General features: G+C 34.9%; 2 protein-coding genes across 2 annotated transcripts; both read right to left on the reverse strand.

The window, feature by feature from the left end:
* Positions 1-5,744: 5,744 nt before the first annotated feature.
* LOC18592669 (uncharacterized) lies at positions 5,745-6,637 on the reverse strand. Its single transcript, XM_018125533.2, has one exon. The coding sequence runs from the start codon at positions 6,498-6,500 to the stop codon at positions 5,958-5,960; it is 543 nt and encodes a 180-aa protein (XP_017981022.2). The 5' UTR covers positions 6,501-6,637; the 3' UTR covers positions 5,745-5,957.
* Positions 6,638-7,496: 859 nt separating this feature from the next.
* LOC18592670 (DHHC-type zinc finger family protein) lies at positions 7,497-16,837 on the reverse strand. The gene is made up of 5 exons (XM_007019510.3): positions 16,436-16,837; positions 11,810-11,995; positions 9,427-9,732; positions 9,078-9,311; positions 7,497-8,352 (listed from the first exon to the last, which is right to left on the reverse strand). The coding sequence occupies exons 1-5, from the start codon at positions 16,472-16,474 to the stop codon at positions 7,849-7,851; spliced, it is 1,269 nt and encodes a 422-aa protein (XP_007019572.3). The 5' UTR covers positions 16,475-16,837; the 3' UTR covers positions 7,497-7,848.
* Positions 16,838-24,862: the final 8,025 nt, after the last annotated feature.

The following is a 24,862-nucleotide window of genomic DNA, read 5'->3' on the forward strand; positions in this document are numbered from 1 at the left end:
GCATGCATCAATTTGTTCACTTGTCATTTCCTCTTCAAGGTCCTTTAATGACATGAAAAACTCAGGCCCTTGATCCCATAAGATCCCAACGTTACACCTGCACATGTAACATACCAAATTTAAAAGGCTGGGTACCCTAAAATTTCAGAACGAATAGTATTTGCAATGCTATTTATGTGCTTGCCACAAACGCTTATCTTTTTTGAATGCTTTGTATGCTTCCACCATCGAGTTCTTGACGTCCCGACAATTCACCAATGGGTCAATGTATGGGCTTACGATGTATTTGCTGGCCATTGTAACCTATGCCCAGTTAGTTGGGTATGAAGTTAACGATTCACAATGCTGGACATCAGACGAATCTAGTGACAACAACCATGATGCGCTGCCTTCATAAGTGCTCTAAGGTACATGGTCTCCTTCAGCAACAACTGATTGAAAGTTCCTATCCCTTCTCATATCATCATTGACAACCGCATCGGCATGAGGCATATGGTCTTTTTCAGCATCAACTGATTAAAGGTTCCCATCTCCTTCCACATTTTCATCAAGACCCTCATCGGTGTGAGTTACATTATCTCCTTCAATACCAACCATGTCATGGTCAATTTCTTGATCGTCAACACCAAGTTCATCATCTTGCCTATCATTAGCATAATCGTGTTGTGAACCATCATGGTGAGAGGAAGGACCACCTTAGAGAAAGAGACAAATGAGAAAATCCGTTAACTTATAATATATGTTAAACCCTAAACCCAAAATTAAAAATAGGCCTAAACTCGTTAAACGTAAACCATCAATATATGAACGAAGCTAAAAGAACGTACTTGTAATTTCATACCGTCTAGAATCTGACCAATAATACGATCCTCCAATGTTTGAATTGCATCCTTCAATGACTGAATGGAACCTTTCAGCTCCAACATGTCCCTTCTATGCTTCCGCATAACCCATCTTAACTGATGAACTGTGATTACACCATCATTGACTTTCCTCATCTTGCTCAACTGCAATAACAGATATTACTGGGTTATTCGATAATCAAATATGGAATTGTTGACCCTAAACCATAAGAACCGTTCTTACCAGTAGATCAGAACCATTGTGTGTCTGAGCACGTTTTATTGATCATTAAGGAGGTGGAAGTTTATGGGTCTGCTCATCAGTGTGGGAAAAATACGGTTCACTCACATTGCCATGGTTGTCCCTTTCCTTCATCAACTCAGGGCATGAGTGCTCGTCGTTTCTAGAAGTAACGATGCACATTTGCTTAACGGGGACCAACGACTTTTTTCTCTTTTAGGTTTCTTCTCTTTATTCTTGCATCGATACCCCATTCTGCTCGATCCTCCATTTGCCTTATTGGCATGGACTGATGTCCCTCAGATAGAGGGACATCAATGTCTACCCAATATTCTGATGTGGCCTCCAAGGTTTCATCTACCCACAATTGCAAAATATGTACATTGCTATTATTTTGATAAATAGTTTACAAATTCACAAGACAAATTAATAGCTGTTGCCTTACTTGCTGAGATGACTTCAACTTCTCATCCACCTTGTAAAAGTCCTTCGGCTTCTGATTGCACTGCCATCTGTACATACGTGGGTAAATGTCATCCTTTGGATCAGAGGGAGCAATTAATTTTTGAAAAATAGGAATTGCCTCCATTGCCTAGAACTACAAGTCAATTGTAACCATTATCATACCGTAAATGATAAACGACTGCCACAATAAATTTTTATGTCAAAAAGAAACTAAAAACTGTTACGTGACAACACTTGTATCACCCACGTAAATCTATAAAGGTTGTAACGTAAACGATTATCCTTCTGCAAGTTTGCAACAGGAACTTCGAACCCTTTCAATAAATACTTCTCAATTAGCCTCCAAACACAGTGACCCTAAGGGAAGACATTCCAAGCATCGATGTCCTCCACTAATGACAAGAGCCAAGGCATCACCCATCTTCCGTAGTCTTGACCAAATAAAATATTATTGATAATCAAGACAAGTGCCATCTTGGTTGCGTCTACTGATTACTGAAACTTGCCTCATCGGAACGTATCAAACAACTCTTGGAGCTTAACACTTTGTTGCCCATTCTAGTATCTCGTATGAATTTTATCGAGAATGACCTTGTACGGTCATATGAATATATAGGGCAATAGGCCAAACTTTAGCTTGGTTATAAGGTAAAACTCATGCTTGGATAAAGGCGCTTTGCTCTTGCCAATGGCAAATCATAACTCAGGGTCTATTGGCTCTATTTTAGTGATTCGACAAACCATGATGTTTTGTATAAAACCAACGCAAAAGTAGCCTTGTCGATAGACGTCCAACAACATACGGAAGCACATACGCTTGATTGCTTCGTACTCTCTTTTCTCTTAGAGCATCTTGTTTATGAAATGCAGTTGCGACCAGTTACAGTGGGTATTAATGGAGACCTTGAAGGTTCACTTCTCCCTCGGCACAACAAGCAAAGTGTCAAGGTTATCATAATCTCTGAACTCCATCTGCAAAACATAGCACCCATACACATGAAAGATAGACAAAATAACAGTTAACCCATAATGTGCAACATGCCATATAGAAGAAATTTATTGACACGTTAAGCAGACCAAGTAAAATGTTATTACACGCTATGTCTATACGTTCTTACACGCCAACTATAATTATTGATTTGTTACACGATATGCCCTACCGACTATGCAGTTTACACACTACACACCATACATGTAATGCTACCCTAAACCCCAAAAACATTTAACCCACTACACGCTAGGTAGAAGAAATTCATTGTTGTTACACGCTAATCAGATCAAGTAAAATGTTGTTACACGCCATGCCTATATGTTCTTACACACCAAATATAATTACTAATTTGTTACACGATATGACATGCCAACTATGTAGCTTACACACTACACGCCATACATGTAATGCTACCCTAAACTCCAAAAACATTTAACCCACTGCATGCTAGATTTGAGAAATTTATTGTTGTTACACGCTATGCAAACCAAGTAAAATGTTGTAACACGCCATGTTTTTGTTCTTACAAGTCAAGTATAATTGCTTTTTTGTTACACACCATTAATAAAATACCCACATTGTTACACGTTAGTGACAATGCCAACTATGTGGTTTACATACCACACGCCACACAAAAGCTATACGCAAAAATAGTTAACCCACTGCACGCCAAATCGAAGAAATTTATTCTAGTTACATACTATGCAGACCCTTTAAAATGTTGGTATAACCCTAAAGCATGTAAGTAAAAATGTTGTAGTTCTCTCCATAATTTTGGCAAAAACCATAAAATCACGAAGAAAACAGTAAAAACATATCACAAGAAAAAAACCCAAACATTTCATAGAGCAAGCCAGCAAAAAAACACAAAACAAAAGAAAATTTTAATAGACGACTGACTGGCCTCTTCACATAGAACCGACATTGTTGCTCTGGTACCCTAAACTTTGCTTAGAATGAAGTCAAACACTCTGGTCCTCTAGTCCCTTTGGGAATGACGAATGAATCAAACTCTCTTACTTAACACAATTGTTTGTGAATGATGAAAATAAAATGCGATGGCGCTTTAAACACTTCAACCAGTAATATGCTTGCCGTGGAATTTCAAATGGTTTCCTTATTTGTTTGCATTTTTTTAATTTAAATTTATGTCGTGTCACATATTCCCTCCATATCGTGTCACATATTCCTTCCGTGTCATCTCACATATTCTCACCATGGCGTGTCACATATTCCCTCCTTGTCATGTCACATATTCCATCCATGGCATTTCACGTATTCCCTCCATGTCGTGTCACATATTCTCACCATGTCGTGTCACATATTCCCTCCATGGCCTGTCACATATTCCCTCCATGTCGTGTCACATATTCTCACCATGTCGTGTCACATATTCCCTCCATGGCCTGTCACATATTCCCTCCATGTAGTCTCACATATTCTCACCATGTCGTGTCACATTTTCCCTCCATTTTGTGTCACATATTCCCTCCATGGCATGTCACATATACTTACCTTGGTGTGTCACATATTCCCTCCATGGCGTCACATAAATTTTCACCTTAGCGTGACACATATTCTCACCATGTCGTCTCACATATTCCCTCCATGGCATGTCACATATTCTCACCCTACCATGTCACATTTTCCCTCCATGTCGTCTCACGTAATCTCACCATGCCATGTCAAATATAGTTTTTACATGCCATGCGTAACAAATGATAGATGGCCTGTTGTAGCATGACCAATTTGTGCTTTGGTTTCACATCTTCCTCCTTTCTATTCACCATAGTAGCAAGGATTTCTGATTTCACATCATTCTCGAAACTTTGAATTCATCATGATCAGTTCTTCTTTTGGTTTAACATGAACCTTCTCGTACTATCTAAAATCCATTTTCAACAGAAAACAGTAATGCACATGTGAGCTACACTTAATCAATAGTAATCCCAGAGAAGCTACACGACATTTACAAAAGAATAAAAGAATAATTATTCAGTTACACGTCATGCTTGTATGTTCTTACTTGCTACACGCCAAGTTTAATGACTTATTTGTTACATGCCATGAACAAAATAACCACATTGTTACACGTTATGCCATGTCCATCTCCTCTCCATATTCTAACAAGATTCGACCTGAATGGTCATGGGGGTTTTTACAACTTCAAACTAAACCCAACTGCCATTGAACAACAAAACACTAAACCACCTTCTCAATCAATATGGCATTCAAATCACTAAACGCACTCAAAAACACTAAAAAAAAAAGACATTCACTCATTGACTTGATGCATAATAATTGTAAACTTGTTCAAACACTTTCATATTACTGACCATGAATTAAAAGATCATTTAATAGACTTGTCGTGTAATATGCACGACATTTATGTTTACTACAATGTTCGAAAAATCAGAAAAACCATCTTCTACAACATAAGAATGTTTTGCACAAGCTTTTCAAAAAAAAAAAAGGATGTTCTGCACAAAATTAAAGGGAACAAATTCTAGGCAGATTTATTTTCATCAGCATGCGCGTGAATGAAAAAACAGGTCAATAAAGAGGTCTCATTAAGGGTATTTTTGTCTCAAAATCTCATCTCTTGATTAAAAACAATTAAAATTATTGAAACGCCTATTTCTAAAAACACTTTATATTTGAGGACTAAAAAAAAAATTTTACCCTCAAATGAATCTATAGTTGATCGCTTTGCACTTTTCAGAAAGAGGGAATCCCAAATACTTTCCAACATCAGGTATGTGGGGGATGCCCATCAGATTGCTAAGATGATCTTTCCTTTCGACAATAGTGTTATGGGGTAAGAAAATGCTTCACTTGTAATAGAAATTGATGGATTGTACTCCAAGACTTGTTTCATTGAGGTGCAGGTCCTTTCAGTAGCCTTGCCCAAGGGAATGAAAACCATCTGCGTAAAACAGATGTAAAGCCTTTCGCCCCCCCTCTAGAGAGTCGCATAGGATCTCAATTAGAGTCTTCACATTCCTCCATAATAGTGAGAGCAAGATATTCCATACAGAGAATAAAACAAATGCGCGGTAAGAGGTGGTCACCTTGTCTAATCCCCATTGGAGGAATGATCCTATAACAACTCTGTTCCCCCATTAATCAGAATAACCATGGAAAAGAAGATATGATGAGATCAATCAAGATATGCAAGATACATAATCGGAATAATCTGGATGCAGCATTCAACTTGCAAACCTTTTAAAAATTAAGCTCATGCAAAATACTCTCTTTCTCAAGATTACAATTTGCAATATAAACCAAAGCAACAACAATAATGACACCCTTTCATTTCTGCTAATTCAAAACAAAACAATAAACCCACACGTTACTCTCTCTTCTTTTTTTTTTTCCTTTATTCTGTTTTTATTTTGGCTGAGTATAGCCTCACCCCTTAGTTCACAAAAGATGTTATTTGAGATCCCATAGAAGAATAATACTGCAAAAATTTATTTCCATCGGAAACTTGGGGGGCTTGAACCTGGGCTGCAGCCAATGCCTTGATACATCTATCAGCTTCAGGGCCAATAACGCTAACATCATAGTTTGCGCTCATAGCATCGTCACTCAGCTCCGCAGATATCATTCCAAATGATCTAATGGCATATCTATAGACATCCTCGCAAGTTTTGAGAGCTTTCAGGCATCCTGGTGAAGATGGCTTCTTAGTCATTCCGGTGATCACATTGAGCGTAGTTTGAGCATTTGATGCTGCCAATTTCATGACAACATCTGTAAGCTGGTTCAGGTTCTTTGCAGCTGCAGCTTGGGGATTGGAAAGAGTTTTCAAGCAGAAATCTCGGTTCAAGATTGAGTCGCCGTTGCATACCTTTTTCGCTAATGCTGGAGAAGCTGCTACCATTGATGGTGAGGGAGAAAGGAGATAGACGGACAAGAAGATTGTTAAAAATGCAATGAAATGATTCTGAGGAGCCATTTTTATTTTTATTTTTTTGTTTTGTTGAAAGGGTTGGTGTTGCTAGGTTTTGCGTGGGATGAATGTTTTGCCTAGGTTTCTCATAGTCGCTTCTTTATACACGGTAGGAGAAAGCCTATCTTGGGAAAAGAAAAATGGAGTTGGAATGACAAACACAATCGTCCGTTTATTTATAGGCTCTTTACTATGAATGGCATGGCATCTTGTTTTTCTGCCACATATATATTTAGCATCTTTTGTTCCCCTTCAAAAGTAGGAATTAACATTGATGGTTAGGAGGATAGGTTGTTGAACTTGCTATTCTCCGTATCAAATATTTTGAGCTGGTTTTCTCCAAGTTGGAGAACAAATTAAACACAATGGAAGGTAGCTACTAGTAACAACCTGATCCAACCTTCTCAGATATTCTCCACTTACCGTTTCGCTGCAAAAGGTGCCTCCCTAGGTTGGAAACATTGGCTTTTGCTAGAGATATGGTGATGAGAAGAGGAGTGTTGTGTTGGAAGGGGATTTGTCGTTGGACAGGACCATTCCGACATAAGAAGTCTGGTACAGAATGTAAAGAAGCCGCTTTGAGTCAATGTCTGTTCACGTTAGAGGTACATGCAAGAGTGTCGCGTTGTGATTTTCCCAGATATGAAAGCAACCTAGATGAACTTTATCTGTCCGAATACAAGAGTGCTCCACTTTCTTGGTAGACTTTACAAATGGGCACTAGTTATGTTGACAACTGACATTTTCCTACTTGAACAAATCATATTTCGTTTTTTACAAAAAAACACACAACTTCAATTCCATCAGTCTTGTTGAATCCAGTCCATTTTATTTAATGGTAGGCCACCATATATTGTAATGACAAAAGAAAATAAACGAGACTCCGAAAATAAAATAAAAGGACTCAAATTGGAACTAATGTAAGTTGAATATAGATCATTGAAAGCCTCCTAAATTCTATAATTGTGTCTGGAGCAGTAAAATAATGTTTTACAACTGAAATAAAAACAAAACTAGGCATTCCACCCAACATTGCATATCATTCAACAATACTAAGAGAAAAGAAAGAATAAAAGGAAGACGCTATTCACTTATCTTCTCAAAACAATTACAGACGCATTCCTATCGACTGCTTTCCAAAAGAGAACTGAAAAAACAAAGTGCTAGAATTCCCAAAACGAAGAAGAAAAGAAATTGGTAATACAAGCTTTCATGCCTAAAAGGGGAGTAAATTTCACTCCCCGTTGGATCATTGTCATTCTCTAATCAATGAAACCTCCCCCTCCATACCAGGAAAACACTATTCAAGAGAATGCACATCACTCTTGCAATGGCAACTATACAAATTACCCCATCATTGGCGAGCTTCTTTTGGAGTGATATAGCTTCTGCTTTCGGTAACTGTGGAATTGGCGAGGACATCAGGCGCAATTTCCCAGCTACCACTTCTTCCCCAACTTGAATGTCTAGTGTCAGATCGAATTGTGGGAGCTCGATGATCAGAACCCAGAACAGAATCAACCTCCAAGGTGGTATGAGGAGGGCCATTGCTTCCTCTACTGCGAATGTCCTCGTCAATTTCCTCAATATTACGCCGCTGGGAGATCTTCAATAGATCTTCACCAATCTCTAGATCATCCTCGACCTTTGATCGTGGATCTCCACCTAGATCTTCTGCTTCTGCTTCCCGAGTACTGGGTAAAGTAGGCCTTGATACCTCCGCTTGAACCAAAGCCCGAAAATTGTTCTTTGAGGGCTTTATCTTTGTGCAAAATACTTCAAGAAAATTACTTGGACAACCCCGATTGTAAACATTGATTCTGTTGTCAGCCCTATATCGAAAATTTTCATAGGTAGTCTGGATGAAATGAAGGTACATTAGTTAACTCCGAAAAAACTCATGAATTAAACAAGAACGGATCTTTGTTCCATACTAAACAAAAACAACACAAACCATGCTCTTCTTCCCCCCCCCCCCCCCTCTCCTCTCCCAATATTTCCCAATGGCAAGACTTGAGGCCTAAAACTTCCTAATATATTTCATTGGTGGATTTTTTCCATCTTTATTTACCAACTCTCACAAGGCACAAATTGGTACATCAAAGTAACAAAGGAAATGGAAGAGTTAATCTAGTGATATCAGAGTTGGAGAATGGGGTAAACACATCACCAAAACAGTAGACTTTTAGTAAAATGACAGCAAAAGCCATCTGTTTTAACATGGAGAACATGTTCGGTTGAGGTCCCACTCACCAGGGTTGAACAGCACATCTAACCACAACTTTTAGGAAAGGGAGTAAACGTCTTAGGAACCATGCTAAGTAAATTTGAGCCCACATAATCCTTTAGCCAACCTGCTACAAAGCACTAATCTTGCAATGTCTCGACAAAATTTGCCTCCCTTCATTGTTTTATTAGTTAACCAAGGGTATGAATCTCACACCTCAAACAAATAAGTTAAGAGGGTGGCAAAATGATATAAGATTTTGGGTTGATTTAATCATACTTAAATCAAGCTCTTTGTAATTTTCAATAATTGAGATCAAGCACAAATCACATACAGCAACCATGAAATTAACTGACCTGGTTTGTTCCTATGAGGTACAAGTGGAACCCAGTGAGCCCGCCTACAAACCAAAGCGAAATGAAACAATATACCATTAGTATGACAGATGGAGGAGATTCCTTCATTGCTTTCCAAACTGTTCCACGGTGATCATCCTTCAAAACCTTGATGTACAATGCTGACATGGAGAACACATAGATGCAGAGAAGAGTTGCCGAAGAAACAAACATAAAGAAGTACCGGTAATTGCGCTGCTCATGCACAAAGGGAGTCAGCGTCCTAACAAAACACTGCTCAAGAGAAACAAAAATAAAGCATCCAGAACAGTATCAATAAACAGGCATATCAGATGGATAAACAACATACTAGTCCAATGCATTGCCCCACCCAAGGGCAATGGTGATCAAAACGCTCCACACAGTTGTTGCAAATGGAACAGTGAGAGCAGCGGGGAGGGCGATAAAGCATGCAGGTGTCGCAATACTTCACCCTCACAGAAATTCCATTAACCATAACTTCCTTGGTTCGAGGGAACTGAAGGCTGGGTGTTTGCCTTCCCCCAATCTCTGCTGAAACAGAAGAATCATAGCGGAACTCCTCCTCTGGTGGATGTGAATTGCGAGGTATGATTCCTGGATCCCGGGCTGATGTGAGGAAAAGAAGAATCAACACCTATCAAAATAAACTGTGCTATTAAAATCAACAGCAACATAGACAACCCAAAAAAATAACAGAATAAAAAAGGTATACAACTTCAAAAATGCATTCACCAAAAAACATAACATGAAGAAATTAGAAGGGGCTATCCTGATATTATTTAGGTCAAATTATGTAAATTGTCCCTCTACTCGACCAAAGTGGTAGATTATCTAGTTCCTATACTTTCAAGATTGTTAATCTCAACCAAATTGTTAACACTGTTACCATTTCTTTGTTAAGTTACCGACATGGCATTCGACTAAGCTGATGCGGCATTGACCAATGATGACATGGCATTAACCAAGCTAATGTGCAATTTAAACAGGCTAGCATGCATTGACCAATGTTGACGTGACTATTGACTGTCAATATGTTAGAATTCCATTTTGCAAATGCCATTTCAGCATTTCTTTTTAGCTTAACAAAGCCTCTTTCATGCTATCAGAAACAAGTGCAGATTTTCTCTTGCTCTCTTCACACTTGCTAGCAAGGGAATCGAATAAAATTCTAGTGCCAACACCAACAGCCAAATCAATAGTGCAGTAACCCCTGATACCTAGCAATCTCACAGAACACATTGAGTGTATCCAATAACCATCCCAATTCCATCTCTGCATTTACTTCATGTCTAACAGTGCAATAACAGATTCGGAAACATGGCTTGAGAAGAACAGGAAAAACAATACATTCCCTACTCCTGATGATTAAAGAAAAGGAAAATCTACTCCTGACCCTACAAATTCTTGCCATTTGATGATTAAAGATTAAACTGAATTAGTTGATAAACATTTAAAAAAAGCAACTTCTCCTATATCTTTCCACCAAAATTTCACATAACCAACCAAAGTTAAAAAGAATAACACTACCATGGTCTTAGTCAAAACCACACAACAACTGAGAATACCACAAAAAAAAAAAAAAGAAAAAGAAAAAGGGTAATGGGGTAAAATGGAGGCTTGGGTTAATATGTTTTTTTGGGGTGGGCGATCTTTTTGGAGGATTTTAGTGCAAGGAAGAAAGAGGGGAAAGGAGAAGGCCACCATCGCCAGTAGTAGTTTGGGACAGCATAGGGTCGAGGAAAAGAGGAGGAAGAAGAGAGGAAGAAAAAGAAAGGAAAAGAGGGAAGGTGAACCAATTAAAAGGAAGGGGAGAGCGTGAGGAAGACAAAATCGAGGTCAGCAGTGACAAAATCTAACAGTCTGTGACTAGATCTAAGGTTTTTTTTTTCAGAAAAAAAAAAAGGGAAAAAAAGAGGGAAAAGAAAGGGTTTTAAGGAAAACTAAACCACCTAAAGGGTAAAGGAGGTTGAGAAGAGGAGGAAAAGCCTTTTTTAGTACCGGCATGCGACGATATGGATGGTGGCCGGATTCTATGTTTAAAGGGAGTGGCTGTTGGTGTAGTGAAAGAAAGAGACGAGAGAAAATGAGGGAAAAAAGGTTTTTATAAATGGTCAATGCCATGTCAGCCTGTTCAAACCACCATGTCAGCCTAGTCAATACCACATCAGCTTAGTCAAATGCCATGCCCTCAACTTAACAAAGTAATGTTAATAGTGTCAACAACTGGACTGAGATTAACAAATCTTGAAATTGCAAGGACTTTATTTATACGAACTATAGTAGAGGAACTAAATCCAGCACTTTGGTAGAGTAAAGGGACTATTTACATACTTGACCTATTATTTAAGTTTTGGGAAGGCCAAACTTCCATGAGAACTGCATGGAAGGGTCCCACTATATGTTCCACCAAAAAATATTTCAAAATTCAGAAATCAGAAACTTTATGAATTGGAACATACAAGTTTGTTTACTTTGAATGAAATTTAATTCCAATAAATGCCTATGAAAATTTCATACAGACAATTTATGACAAAGATAATTGTTAAGAAATTTCAACAATTAGAAATTGGCACTCAGTCTTATCCATAACTTGCAATTCTTAAAGTTCCTACATAACCGTTCAGCAAAGACATCCAGGGTGATCACAACAACAGTAGTTCTAAACCCTAAAGAAAGAATTCAGGCAATAAGTAAGAGGTGAAGAGGCTTACATAGATGGTAAAGACAATTGCTACCACCAGAATTGCATATCCTGCGTTATAAGGAGAAAATGCATGCCGAAGATGCCTTGCAACAAATACACAAAAGATAATAACAGGAACAATGATCAGCAATAAGGTGACAAGCAGAGACCTAGCATCTGGCCCAAACATCAGCCTCCCACCAAGTATAAACTTCTGCAAAATGTCAATAGAAGAGAAATAAGATGCTGAATGAAATTCAAGGCATGATCTATCAGGAGTGGAGAAAGCAAATCATAAAATAAAGAACATCGGATGTGCTATCACATTTCCATATAACATAATGACAAACAATAACAAACTTCCAGTAAGACAACATTCTTTACATTTTTAACATGTTCACTAAAAAGTCCCTAGGCTATCCAATCACTTCTCAGAGACTCAGTCACACCCCACCTCTCACACCCTCACACTAAAACATAAGCAAAGGTAGGGTAACTCAATTGTTGATTTAGAGAAATCATCACTTCTTTACAACTCAATAATGTTACAACTGCATCATGCTGGCTCCCTCCACTTTATACGACAAACAAAAGTAACCATCAGCATCTCCGGGGTTCTCCATATGGAGGAAGCACAAACTGTTGCCTCATGAAAAGTATGTCTACACCCTTCAGGATAAAACTTCAAAAACCCTTAGGCACAGAGAAGTGAATAGTCTCCTTGAACAGATAAAAACAGTTGTAGACACTATATTGAATCACATCAATTATAGTGTTGCCATTCTCTATATTTGTCCAAAAATTGCACCCCATGTATTCAGTTGTGGTCCTAGTTAACCTACACCTATGCATCCTAAAGTCCTCTTCAAAGTTCTAACTTTAAATTAACCTCCATCTTAATTCTCATTTTCTAAAATAATATCATCTGCAAATAGCATGCACAAGAGATAATTTGAATATGCTTGGGAATTTATACATGACTAGCACAAGCGTGAGGATTTAAAGTATAACCCTGTTGTAAATATGTGGTAATAGGAAAACTTAGAATTATTATTTTACCGATTCAACACTTGTAAACTGCTTCCCTCTTCATATCCTCAATAACATCAATATGCATCTAAGAAGAACTTCTTTATTGTAATATACACCACAAGATTAAAACTAATTAACAATCAAAATGGGTAAAAAATTAAGCATTACATCCAAGTTTTTATTTTTGCTTCAAAGTATAAGTTGAATAAATGCTTTAAACTTTTTCAATGTTGCTTACTAATTATAAATTTCATAAATTTCAAAAAGGAAATAACACCAAGAGCAGAGAGATTATACAGTGTGCAAATTCCCTCGAATAATAAATGCCATTTATATAGATCAACAGTTTGCTTCTACAGACCCACACAGGTAGGGCTCTTGAAAGAACCAAAAAAGGCTATAATGAAGAAAAATCCTATAACCTTCAACATGCACTCAGGGCAGTAGCAATCATATAATGGGTTCCTACTTCCCATACTTTATGGTCTTAGCTCTCTCTTATACAACTTTGAACCGGTCCTTTTGTGAACTATAGAAAAGGATTATAGGGCTACCGCAAGCCCTGTGACAATAGTTGAAATCTCCACGCACAAACAATATTAAAAAACTTTTTCAAAAGTTCAAAGCATAATTTCCTTTTGGAATAACATTCTCCTATGAAATAATCTGCTAATTATAAACTACCTCCATCCCATATATAATGTCCTCGTTTGACTTTTTTTGGTCAAAATTTTTCAGCTTTGACTGCATTTTATTTATAATTTATCATTTATTAAAATTTAAAAAAATATACGTTAAAAACTTTGAATAAAGTAGCTGTCAAACGTATATTTATTAAAAATTAATTTTTTAGAATATTTAATATAATGTAGGTCAAACTGAAAAATTTTTACCAAAAAAAGTCAAACCAGGCTAATATATATGGGAAGGATGGAGTATGTTTTTTTATTTAATCATTCATCTTTCGGGTTTGCAGATACCATGATATGATTAGATAAAACTCTCAAAGAATGTAGAAAAGGAAATCTTGCACCAAAAGGACTCTGAAAGGAACCACGTAGAGACTTTCAATCAACTAATAGTAAAAGACAGATCACGATGACTTACAGATATAACAGCAAGTCAAACAGCATCAATGGCTTACAAGGAAATGACCTATAGCTAAAGCTCATAATCCTGCACTAATAATGTATAATGTTTGTATGGCCCATCTTCTGGACAGCTTTACTACTCTAGAAAGCTAAAGCTGGACCAAAAAAAGGTCAGGAAGAAACAGTGTTAGCTTCAGTACTAAAAAAAAGTTTCTAAAATTATCAAAAAAAAAAAGTTTATACAGACCAAAAACTGAAGCTCCAACGATGCTTTTAAAAAATGCTACAATAGAAAGCTGATGGATGTATTTAAACAAAAATTCTGTATTTACAAAACATATATCAACTATTTCAAATAAAATTCATTGTGTTGTGCTTTTTAAAAAACTCTATCTCAGCAACACCTTTTACAACAACTGTAACTGAGCCAAACAAGCTCCTAATGGAATATTCTTTCTACAGCTGGAGAAGAAAGTAAATTAAAGCTCAAAATGAAAGGTTTGGAATTTAATTCTCAACAAATTCAAACTTTGGGAACTATCTGTGCTATATTCTATACACAAATTCCAAACAAAAACATCACTACTTATAAGAAAAAAATTTCTTCCTCCATTTCCACATGAACCAGAAAGCCAGAAAAACACAACAAGCAAACCTCATAGGCTCTTCAGTCCTATCTAAGTGAACATATAATGATAGTAACCCGGCAATCTCCCAATCAAATCAACTGTGAATATAAGAGAACTTATCCTCATTTATCATAACCTAAATCCTAAAATATCTCATAAGCGACTGCACTTAATGCCTTTTCCAACAACCTTGTGCCACCAGTAAGACCCCCACAATGCACTGACTGGAAATCTCGCTTGCATATGAAATAACTGTAACTAGCTTAAATGTGTTTTAGGAAAAAAAAATGAAAAAGAATTACTTTATACTAATCCAATGGCTCAAAAAAGCTTTCAAGCACACATTAACATTTTCTTTTTCTTGCCAATACACCCAGCTCCTTGATCATATAATGATTAGATCTCTTAAATTTTCTAGAAATTCAATATATTGCTTCTATCTTTAGGGCCTTAAAGAACAATTACCACCGTATCAAGTTTCTGAGAGCCATGAGATAAGTGAACCACTCAATAATATTGAATCCAATCTACAATATACTCTCATCATCACATTTACAACATCACTACATAGCATGACCAAGAACATGCTGCAAGAGTTTTTGTGCACTTCTCAAACATGGAAAGCACCAAACATTGGATCATTAACCACTTTGCATAATCCAGTTAGTAATTACATAGAATCCTGCATTGCCAACTCTCCTTCCTAAAATTTGCTTGCAATTTATAATCAGTGTTACTTTCTTCAACTTGCCAATTATTACCCTTTGAAATGCTCCCCATCCCGCCACCAGAAAGTAAAAAACTGATGAATGTCACATCCAAAAAAGCATGAATGCCACAATAATCATATCAACCAATTTTTTTATTGTTATATTCCTTCAAAATCCTTTTCTTTCTTCTCTTTTTTTGGGGGTTGGGTGCCATGGGATTGAAAACTATTACCTGCCAGAAAATAAGGTCATTAATCTCAAACATCTTCAACACAAACTATGACCACATTGTTCATCCTTCAATACAAACAATACTTTGCACTTATTTCTGTGCTAAACAATCCCTTTGATCCAGAGGTTGCCACACTAAAAAAGTAGAAAGAATATCCAGGCAATCAACCAACTCAGCAAAGCAATCGCTTCACTGTCATGGTTTGGAATATCGAAAAGGTAAACTAGAACAGAAGAGAATCCATCCCATTTAATCTTCCACAATTGCAAAGTTTGTAACATTATAATTATAATTATTTCAAAGAGGACATTTCTGTCAAAATATTGGAAGACGAGAATGAGTTAATAATGCCCACAACAATAACACTAGATTTCTTGTAACTGATACAAACATTAAATTTGATATTGCAGAAAAACCCACACATACTAAATAATTAACTAGTATATCAAGCATAGAATCGGCCTACTTTATTTGACATAAAACACTCCAATTCTACCTGAAAATAGTAAGGCTACACTCTGTAACTCTACTCAACGTTCCATATGACTCATTAACTGCCCTTTAAAACGGAAGCTTGTCCTACATTTGGTCATAATAGGAAATTGACAAAGCTTATTTTCCAACAATGCTTGATTAACCATAACCACAATTTGCCTTACTTCACCAATGCATATATAAATCAACAAACAGTACAAAAAAAAAAGCAAAAATGTTCATTATTTATTCCATGTTTTCCCCCAATTTCTCAGTACTATAGCACCAAAATTCACCCAGCAGAGTAAAATCCTAATTAGAACCCCAAATAATTAAAAACCCAAACCAAAAAACCCCATTAAACTAATTAAAACCCAACTCATTTTTCGACAAACCAAACAAATCTAAACAATACCCAGATACCAAAACCGAGCACTTAGATATAAAAACCACGTAAAATTTTTTTTTGAAAAGTGACATACTTACATTACTTCCTTTCCAAACTTCGTAAACGCGCTTTTCCATGAGAGAAATTTCACCGCTCCTCTTTCCCTCTTGTGTGTGCTTTTATTCTACTACGCTGGAACTGAGTTGAAGATTTGAAACTTGTGCGGGAATATCATTTCATTTAAAAAAAATCGTAACACCTCCCTCTGCAAAATCCTTCCCCACCACACTGAAAATCGCACTCAATCGAATGATGATTGATGCGTAAATACCAGAGTTGGACCCGGGGTTTTTGGGTATTTAATATTTAGAGAAAAAAAAAAGGAAATTATTGTACAAAGAAAGTGTGTGTTGGGTGATCTCAGCGATGGCGGTTCGCGTTCTGTCTGTGAGAGAAAAGTGGATTTAGGCCTTCTTCTTTTTCTCTTTTTTTCTTTTTTTATTACACAAGTCTCACGTCACTGTATTATCTTTTTCAAACTCATTAGTGAAGTTGTTTTTTCCCTTTTTTTTTTTTTCTTTTTTCGGGTTTTGGAGAATTGCTCATTTGCCACCAGGTTAACCATGGATTACCTGGTGTCTCCACGTCAGCATCAATTTGTAGGTCTTGGCTGAGGTGGCATAATCAGATTGGTGCTGAAATTGGCAATTAAAACCTGAATCTCCCTTTTGTTTATTAACGGAATAAAAATAAATAATCAAATAATTTAAATGAGATTTACTGCAAAGTTTTCTGGTTAGATTCTCCTCAGATACCCAGTCCTACGAATTTTAACGTGCCTTCCAGAAGCATTTGTTCTCCTAATAAAACCAATTTGAGTGACTCGACCTCTTCCGTATCATAAATCTCATATATCTTAAAATTCAAATTTAAAATTTTTAAATTAAAATCTTAAATTTTAATCGAATATCTACTTGATACACATTCATATTTGAGATATAATCAAATAAATTTTAAAATTTTTAACTGATTTTTGTACTCGTAACACACCATAAAAATGAAAAAAGGGCACAATAATTATCTATAATACAAAATTAAAAAAACTAGTAATAGCTACCAGTTAGATGACTGATAACCATCTCTCACATATTATGTTAATAGGACTTAAATGTTCTTAATAGATTGATGATGACCTTTCCTGCTATCGTATCTTGAGTATAAATATTTTTTATCGTCCATTTGATTTTAATGTTTAATGAGATATAAGACAAAAGAAAAAACTACGGAGGTTATGAAATTTATAGATTTATATTCAAATTTCATCGTACATGAATTTTTTTTTTGTGGAAAGATGTACATGAGTTTAATTTAATGTTATATTAATTTTATTTGATTTGTTTATTAAATGTAAAATTTGAAATAAATTAATTTTTAAGATTTTGTATAACTTATTTGACCACTTGCAGGTGAGTGCAATGGATTCCATTATGCCAAATGGAAAAAGGGCAAAGTGATAAACGTTGACTTGTGTTTAATTAAAGCAATGGTGCAATGCATACGCAATTATTTATATTGGAGTTTTTAATCATGTGCAGTGCACACCATTATTAACCACTTTGAAATTAATGTGTTAGTATATTATGGTTCAAGATCATTGAAACCATAATTGGAAAGGAAAAAAAATACTTAAAGCCCTTTTTTTGAAATTACTAGGTTATGGTGAAAGAATTAAAAAATTTTAATATTTTTTGAAATTATATTTAGGTAAAAATCATCAAAAGAGCTTTCTGGATGCACGTTATAGTAAACATCAAAGAAATAACCAATATTTAGTTTGGTCTTTTTCATGAAAATAGATGATTTTTTTTAACCAAAGCTAAAATTGATATAAAAATAATTGTTCCTTTATATCTTAAATACAATTGTTTTGTTAACATATTGTATTAAATATTCCAATAACATTTTAGACTTATTGAAAAAAAAAACGACAACGCAATTATACATACTAGAAAAGACCCGTGTGCTGCGCTCGGGTAGTATAACTGTGTATATTTATTTATATGGAACCTGTTCTTGATTGTTTTTCAATGGACCATCAATGGCAGAAGGAAACATCGATGAACCGAGCAAATCAGGAAAATAACATTGTTGAACCATGAATGGTATTTATGTACTCACGCACCACATTAATAACACTGACAGATATGTAAACTAATGATAACGGAGTACAATGTTAAGCTGTTAATGTGCATTAAATGTTAGAAATTATATAAAATTTTCGAACTTATAAGAGACTCGAGTTTCATAATCAGTAGAGACCTAAGCTACTAATGTGTGACACTAACAATAACAACATGAACATATACAGCTTCAAAAATGAAGAGTTTATATGTTTCGTTCCAAACAAACAAACAAACAAAAATCAACTCATTTATACTTGTCCAGTTATTTATCTACTCTCCGCAAGTAAAACTCAAATAAACAGAAAAGAGAAGCAGAGAAAACAACTCAGCAACGAAGAAAATTACACAAACTGACCTTTGCAAACACACAAAGCAGCAAAAACACACAGCATCGGTGCACCCTATATTGCCCAACCTGCAGCCCGTTTTAAATGTTAAAGAAGAGCAATGAGCAAACTCATTTAAAGAGATTTTGAATGTTGTTAGTAATAAGTCAAAAAATAGCACAATGGACAATTGAATCCTATTGTTTTCACCTTTTACGAAGCAAGTGGGTACAAATATTAGTGTTGATGGCATTAATATTAGTACAACAATAATCATATTGTATCCTATTGTTTTCACCTTTTAGAATTGATATTATCTAAGATCAACAATGTCAAAAGCTAGCACAATAAATGATATAGCTGTAATAGCAAACCTATTGCCTTAGTACTATTAATGCATATATAAAATAAACCTATTTCAATTAGACCAAAGAGAATATAGGCAGAGATACAAAAAATAAGCTGTAAAGAAGAAACCCAAAAACCGTAACAAAATTAGATTTTGAAATACGAGCTCAAAACTAAAGTTTTTCCAATTTTCATGACCTATAATCCACTATATGCCTCAGTTGATGCTTGTCACCGTTTAATTTTCTGTTTCCCTTCATTTGATTGAAATTTATATATTTAAGGCAAAGGCTAACGGTGTTCATGACCTATAATTGTTCAGGAAAAGCCTAAACTTATGCATGCTAGGTGGATAAACTTGCAGATTACCTTGTAAAAACTTAACCTTCTTTCCTCCTACAACTTTAATGATTTTTTGTATAACTTCATTACCATTAGTGTTAGATGAAGAAGCTTGTAACACAACAACCAAGGGAGGGGTTAATTGATTTTCAATAAAAAATTTCACCTTTCTTTGAAAGGTAGTTAAAGATCAAATCTTCAATAGCACATTTGATTTATAGAATTTATAGAAATAGAATAAAATAACTATTATATGATAATAGAATGAAATGAGAATAGAATAGAATAGTTGTTATGTAATTTGGTAAGATGAATGAAATATAGTAGAAATAATTATTATGACTTATTACAATGTTTTGTTGGTAATAATAACTTTGGAATATGAAAGAAATAAAAAATAAAAAAATAAAAATACCCTTTATTATATATATATATATGATTATTTATTTTTTAAATATTAATATTTTTAAATGTTAATATATTATTATAATTTAATTATTAATATTTTAAAAGACTAATATTTTATTTATAATTTAATATTATTATGATTAAAGTATTAATAATTGTAATTAATTTCTAAATTTAAAATATTAATTTTTATAATATATAATTAAAAATTAAAACTTTTATTATAATAAGATTTTTTTTAAAAACAACAAAAATACCCTTTATATAATTTAGTAAAATTTATACCAAAAGACAAATTTAAGAAAAAATTTTCTTTTTTAATTATTTAATTTTTATTTTCATTAAAATTTAAAAATTTATTATTAAATATTAGTATGATTTTTTATTTTTTCTCTATTTGCATTTTTTATTTTTATTTATACTTTCATTAAAAATTTAATATATTAATAATTTAATAAGGTAAACTTTAATATTTTAAAATATTGATATTTTAATAATAATTTAAACATTATTTTGATTAAATTATTAAAATATTAATAATTTTAAAATATTAATTTTTATAATTTATAAATAAATTTTGAACTTTTTATTTTCAATTTTTTCTTTTTTTTCCTTTTTCCTTTCTTATTTTCCATTGGTCGACCACCGAAAATGTGATCGGTGTAATGAAACATCAATCTAACGCACCATGTGGTCGGATCTGACATTAAGGCGCCAGACTGACGCTTCCCACGGTTGGATCTGGCCATGTAGTGTCAGATCCGGCCATGGGGGTCTAGTCGAGAAGCATCATATCTGATACTTTTTACGGCTAAATCAGGCCATGGATCTTAAATCTGACGACTCTTCAATCGGATCTTGCTAGAAAACACTAGATCAACACTTTTCGACCATATTTGATCATGAAACCACCGTTATATACATGGTACATAGCAACTAGCAGAGAGTCATATCATTAGCCGAAGTAATCTCCTAACTGTCAGCATCACCCACAATAATATCCTGTCGATGGCATCACCCGAAGTAATATCCTTATCAGAGCAAAGGATTGTAACCCAATCCCTGGGAACTCTTGCATGTGAATAGTGGGTGAAGCATGACTCTACCCAGGGGCTTATAGAGGAAAGGGCTACCTAAAGAGGTGGAGCCGCCCCTAGTGACAAACTTGGTATCAAAGCCCTAGGTTTAGTCAAGTCCTAGGAATTCTGGTGTCAGTAAGCGGAGTTATCGGAGTTAGTGTAAAGTCTTGTTTATGATTTGTGACTGCAGCACAAGTCATATATAGGAGGCTATATAAACTCTTATTTTTAGTAACCTACCTTTTTTACTAACGTCATATAAAGGTGATAAATAACGTCGTTGTCCGAGTTTGAGATGCCACTTGAGACACGAGCTGTTGTTGGAAAGATTTTAAAGCAAATGCTCTTAATGAACGGTTACTATAATGACGTATCCCTCTGACTAAGGATGGAGGAAAGTGGAGTTAGACTAATAGGTCCGCAATAACTTACTCATTTGGTGGAGCTATAACTTGAGCCCATGATTGTCAATGGGAAGAAAATCATATAACTATAGATTGTATTTGAGATCGATACAAAGGAGCACGTGTGATAATAGTAATAAGGGGCGTAATTTGACTGGAATGAATAGTGATTATTATAATTCGCTTGAGGGTTATAAATCTAAGCATTAAGGGAGGTGTAAATTGATACTCATGTGCATGGAGGTAAGAGCACCGTGTTAATTAAGTTTGCTCTACCCATATATAAATGGTGTTGGGCTTCCGAAATATTTTATATGCGAATATGTGTTGAATATGTGTACAGCAGCTTAGAGGTAGCTAGTTTTGATTTCAATTAAGTGACTATGAGATCCCAAGAATTGATTTGACCTATTAAATTATAGTTAAAAAATGCATGAATTAGCTCAAGGGTGAAAATCAGTGACTATTATAATTGATGTGTGGTCAAGAAGTAAAAGGCTAGTAAACAAATATGCTCGAAGGATGAGCTTGAATTTTGCTATGCTTAGCATGAAGCCAAAGGATTAAAGGACTAGCTTTGGATTTGGTAGCTTGAAGTTAAATGTTTAGAAATGTCGAATCAAGTCTAAATGCCATACGGAGTTCTATATTTGAGTTTCATATACGAATTGCTTTAAAGGTCAATTTAAAAATTTGTTTGGTTTAACATGCAAACCATAGTGTAAATGATCAGTCTTGAATGTGATCTCCCTAGAGGTAAGGGATTTAGAAAATACCGATTCTTGGATATGCTCTAAGGGGGAGCTTCTGCATCCTAAGTTTAAGAAATTTTGATTTTTATGACCGCAAAGGTGAGATGCAATAATTAAGTAAATTATTCACTTTATAAATGTGATTGGTTAAGGATCGATGAGTAAAGTCAAGATCTTAACATTAAGCGGTATACAATTTGATATTTATGAATTAGGAGTTATTTTGAGACAATTGCTTAAGCAAATTTGCACTAAATGCTATGGTAAAGGAATAGGATTGTTAGTAGTGAAATATGCCTAAGGGACGATTTTGGCATACCACAAAAAGGGTGAAATAAATATGTTGAAATTAATGTTCTGATAGTGTATGTATGATAGAAAGTTAGTTTTACAAATTGTAGTTTTCATGATCATGAAATATGTAAAGGTTATCAATATGTGGACATACCCTTGGAGTTGTAATTTAAGAGTTTGGAGAATTGTTTTGATAAAGTAAATTTCCAACGGCTGCAACGCCACAATGCTGACCTCTCACCGCCATAGCGCTAGGAACACCTTATGTTAGGAAGCAAGAACAAGATGTGAGTGGCATGGAGACGGATTTGCAAGTGGAATTATGGTCATTGGACTTGATGTTAAGCCTTGTTAATTGGAGTTTTAAGGTTTTGGAAGGTATTTATATAATTGAATTGAAAAGTTTCTTTATTACCTTATATAAGGGTATGAAACAAAAAGGGGAGTTTGAAAGTTCTTGAGATAAATTATTGTTGGTCCCGATAATATGTGCTAGAGGGGAGGTGAATAGCACAATTTGTCTCTTAACAATATTGGAAACTAATTTTCAGAACTTAAGAAAATAGAAACAGAGTATAAGATGCACAACAATTTAGAGTGGTTCGTCCAAGACCTACATCCACTACCTTGATTATCTAACCAAGAATTTTCCTAACAAATCCATTAAGATTCGGTGAAATTCATAAGCTTTCACCAAGCTTTACAATGGCTTTTTAAAGCACAGCTAAAACCTTTTACACTAGTTTTTCACGAGCTCAACTAAAACCTAAAGTGGTTTTCCAAGGCTCAACCACAACCTACAGCAATCAAGCTTTCCCAAGCTTGAACAACCGCTTAGAGTGACTTCCTCACTCTAAGAATACAAGAAAAATAGTCAAAGAAAGTACCTATGATCACTTATTGATCTTATTGGTACAAGATTGAGTGCAAAATACAAATGCAAAGAGTAGGCGTTTAAGTGCAGACAAGTGCAGTGAAGATTTTCTGATTTTTTAACTCTCTATAGCTCAAATCTCATTCAAGACATCTAAAAACTTGTTTCTAATTGTTGGAAGACCCTTTTATACTTGGAGAAGCAACTTTGATGGTAGTTTGGCAGTTTTATGTTCGTTGGAAACAGTTGAGGATGAGTTTTAGCCATTAATCTATCTTGTAATGCTCTGGTTTAAATTGCAAACAGAGAGCTCTTAGTCGACTGACTTGGTCGACTAAGTTGGTTCTGTTTCAGGTTGTAGATTCTGGTAGAGAGCAGTTAGTCGACTAACTTGGTCGACTAAGTTGATTCTGTTTCTCAAACTCTTCAGCCCACCATTCCTCCAATTTGAAACTTGGTTAACCAACATTCTTCCTTGTTTCACCAATAAGCTTCCTTCTTGTTAGACAGTTGCATCTTGTTATTTTTATCCTTTTTTTTTCTTTTGATATACTCTTTGAAGAGTTAATTAATTAATTTCATATATTAATTTTCCTACACACTTAAGTAAAGGTATTAGACACAAATAAATGGGAATGTTTTATTATCATCAAAAACTAATGGAGCCAACAATTATCATATGAAGTATTAAAATAAACATTATGCAAATTAAAGACACATCCTAAGATATAAGGGAGACATGAGATTAAGCTTTGTTGAAGGCTAAGGAAAGAGTGAATGAGAAGTAAGATAAATGATGGGAGAAATGTGGATGTTGTTATGACAAACATAAAAAGCTTACGGATAATAGATGCAAATATACTAAATTAATTTTGTATGGTCCAAACTAAGGGTAAGGACACCTTGGGAGATTTGAAAATGATGTCCACTGGGACCAATGAGCTAAAATGCCATTAAACATACATTAAATTGTTAAGGTTATTGTAGTACCTAGTACTTTGAGGTGGTGGCTAATAATGCTTATCGACTGCTAATTAAGGTTGATTACCGAGTAAAAGACGTAATTCAGAAGTGAACTTGTGAAACCTTGACCTCTATAGATAGTAACTAGAAATAGATACGATAAAACAGACTAGGGATAATTTCATCATTTTCTTTAGTGAGCCCCTACAAGTATGCTTTCAAACATTATTAAGGCTTAAGTAGGCCTAAGGCATAAATGAATGGTGAAAATAAAGATAAGATGACGAAGGAAATAAAAATAATGATGATTTCCAAGGTAGGGGTAAAATGGTCATTTTGCATCTCGATTCTAAATTTTTAAGTTTTCACGAACTTGAGAAATTTTAGACCGTTATGGACTTTGTCTTAGTGTCCAAAGAGTAAAAAGTTGAACTGAAGGAAAGAAGAAGACAAAGTCACTTTATGGAGGGCATTTTGGTAAATTATATGAAAAATTGGATAAACTTTAGATATAAATATCTAAAGCTCCAGCAATTTCCAGTAGCTTTCAGC

This window comes from Theobroma cacao, chromosome 8 (genome assembly GCF_053813885.1).
Source record: "Theobroma cacao isolate CCN51 chromosome 8, ASM5381388v1, whole genome shotgun sequence".
Taxonomy (NCBI): domain Eukaryota; kingdom Viridiplantae; phylum Streptophyta; class Magnoliopsida; order Malvales; family Malvaceae; genus Theobroma; species Theobroma cacao.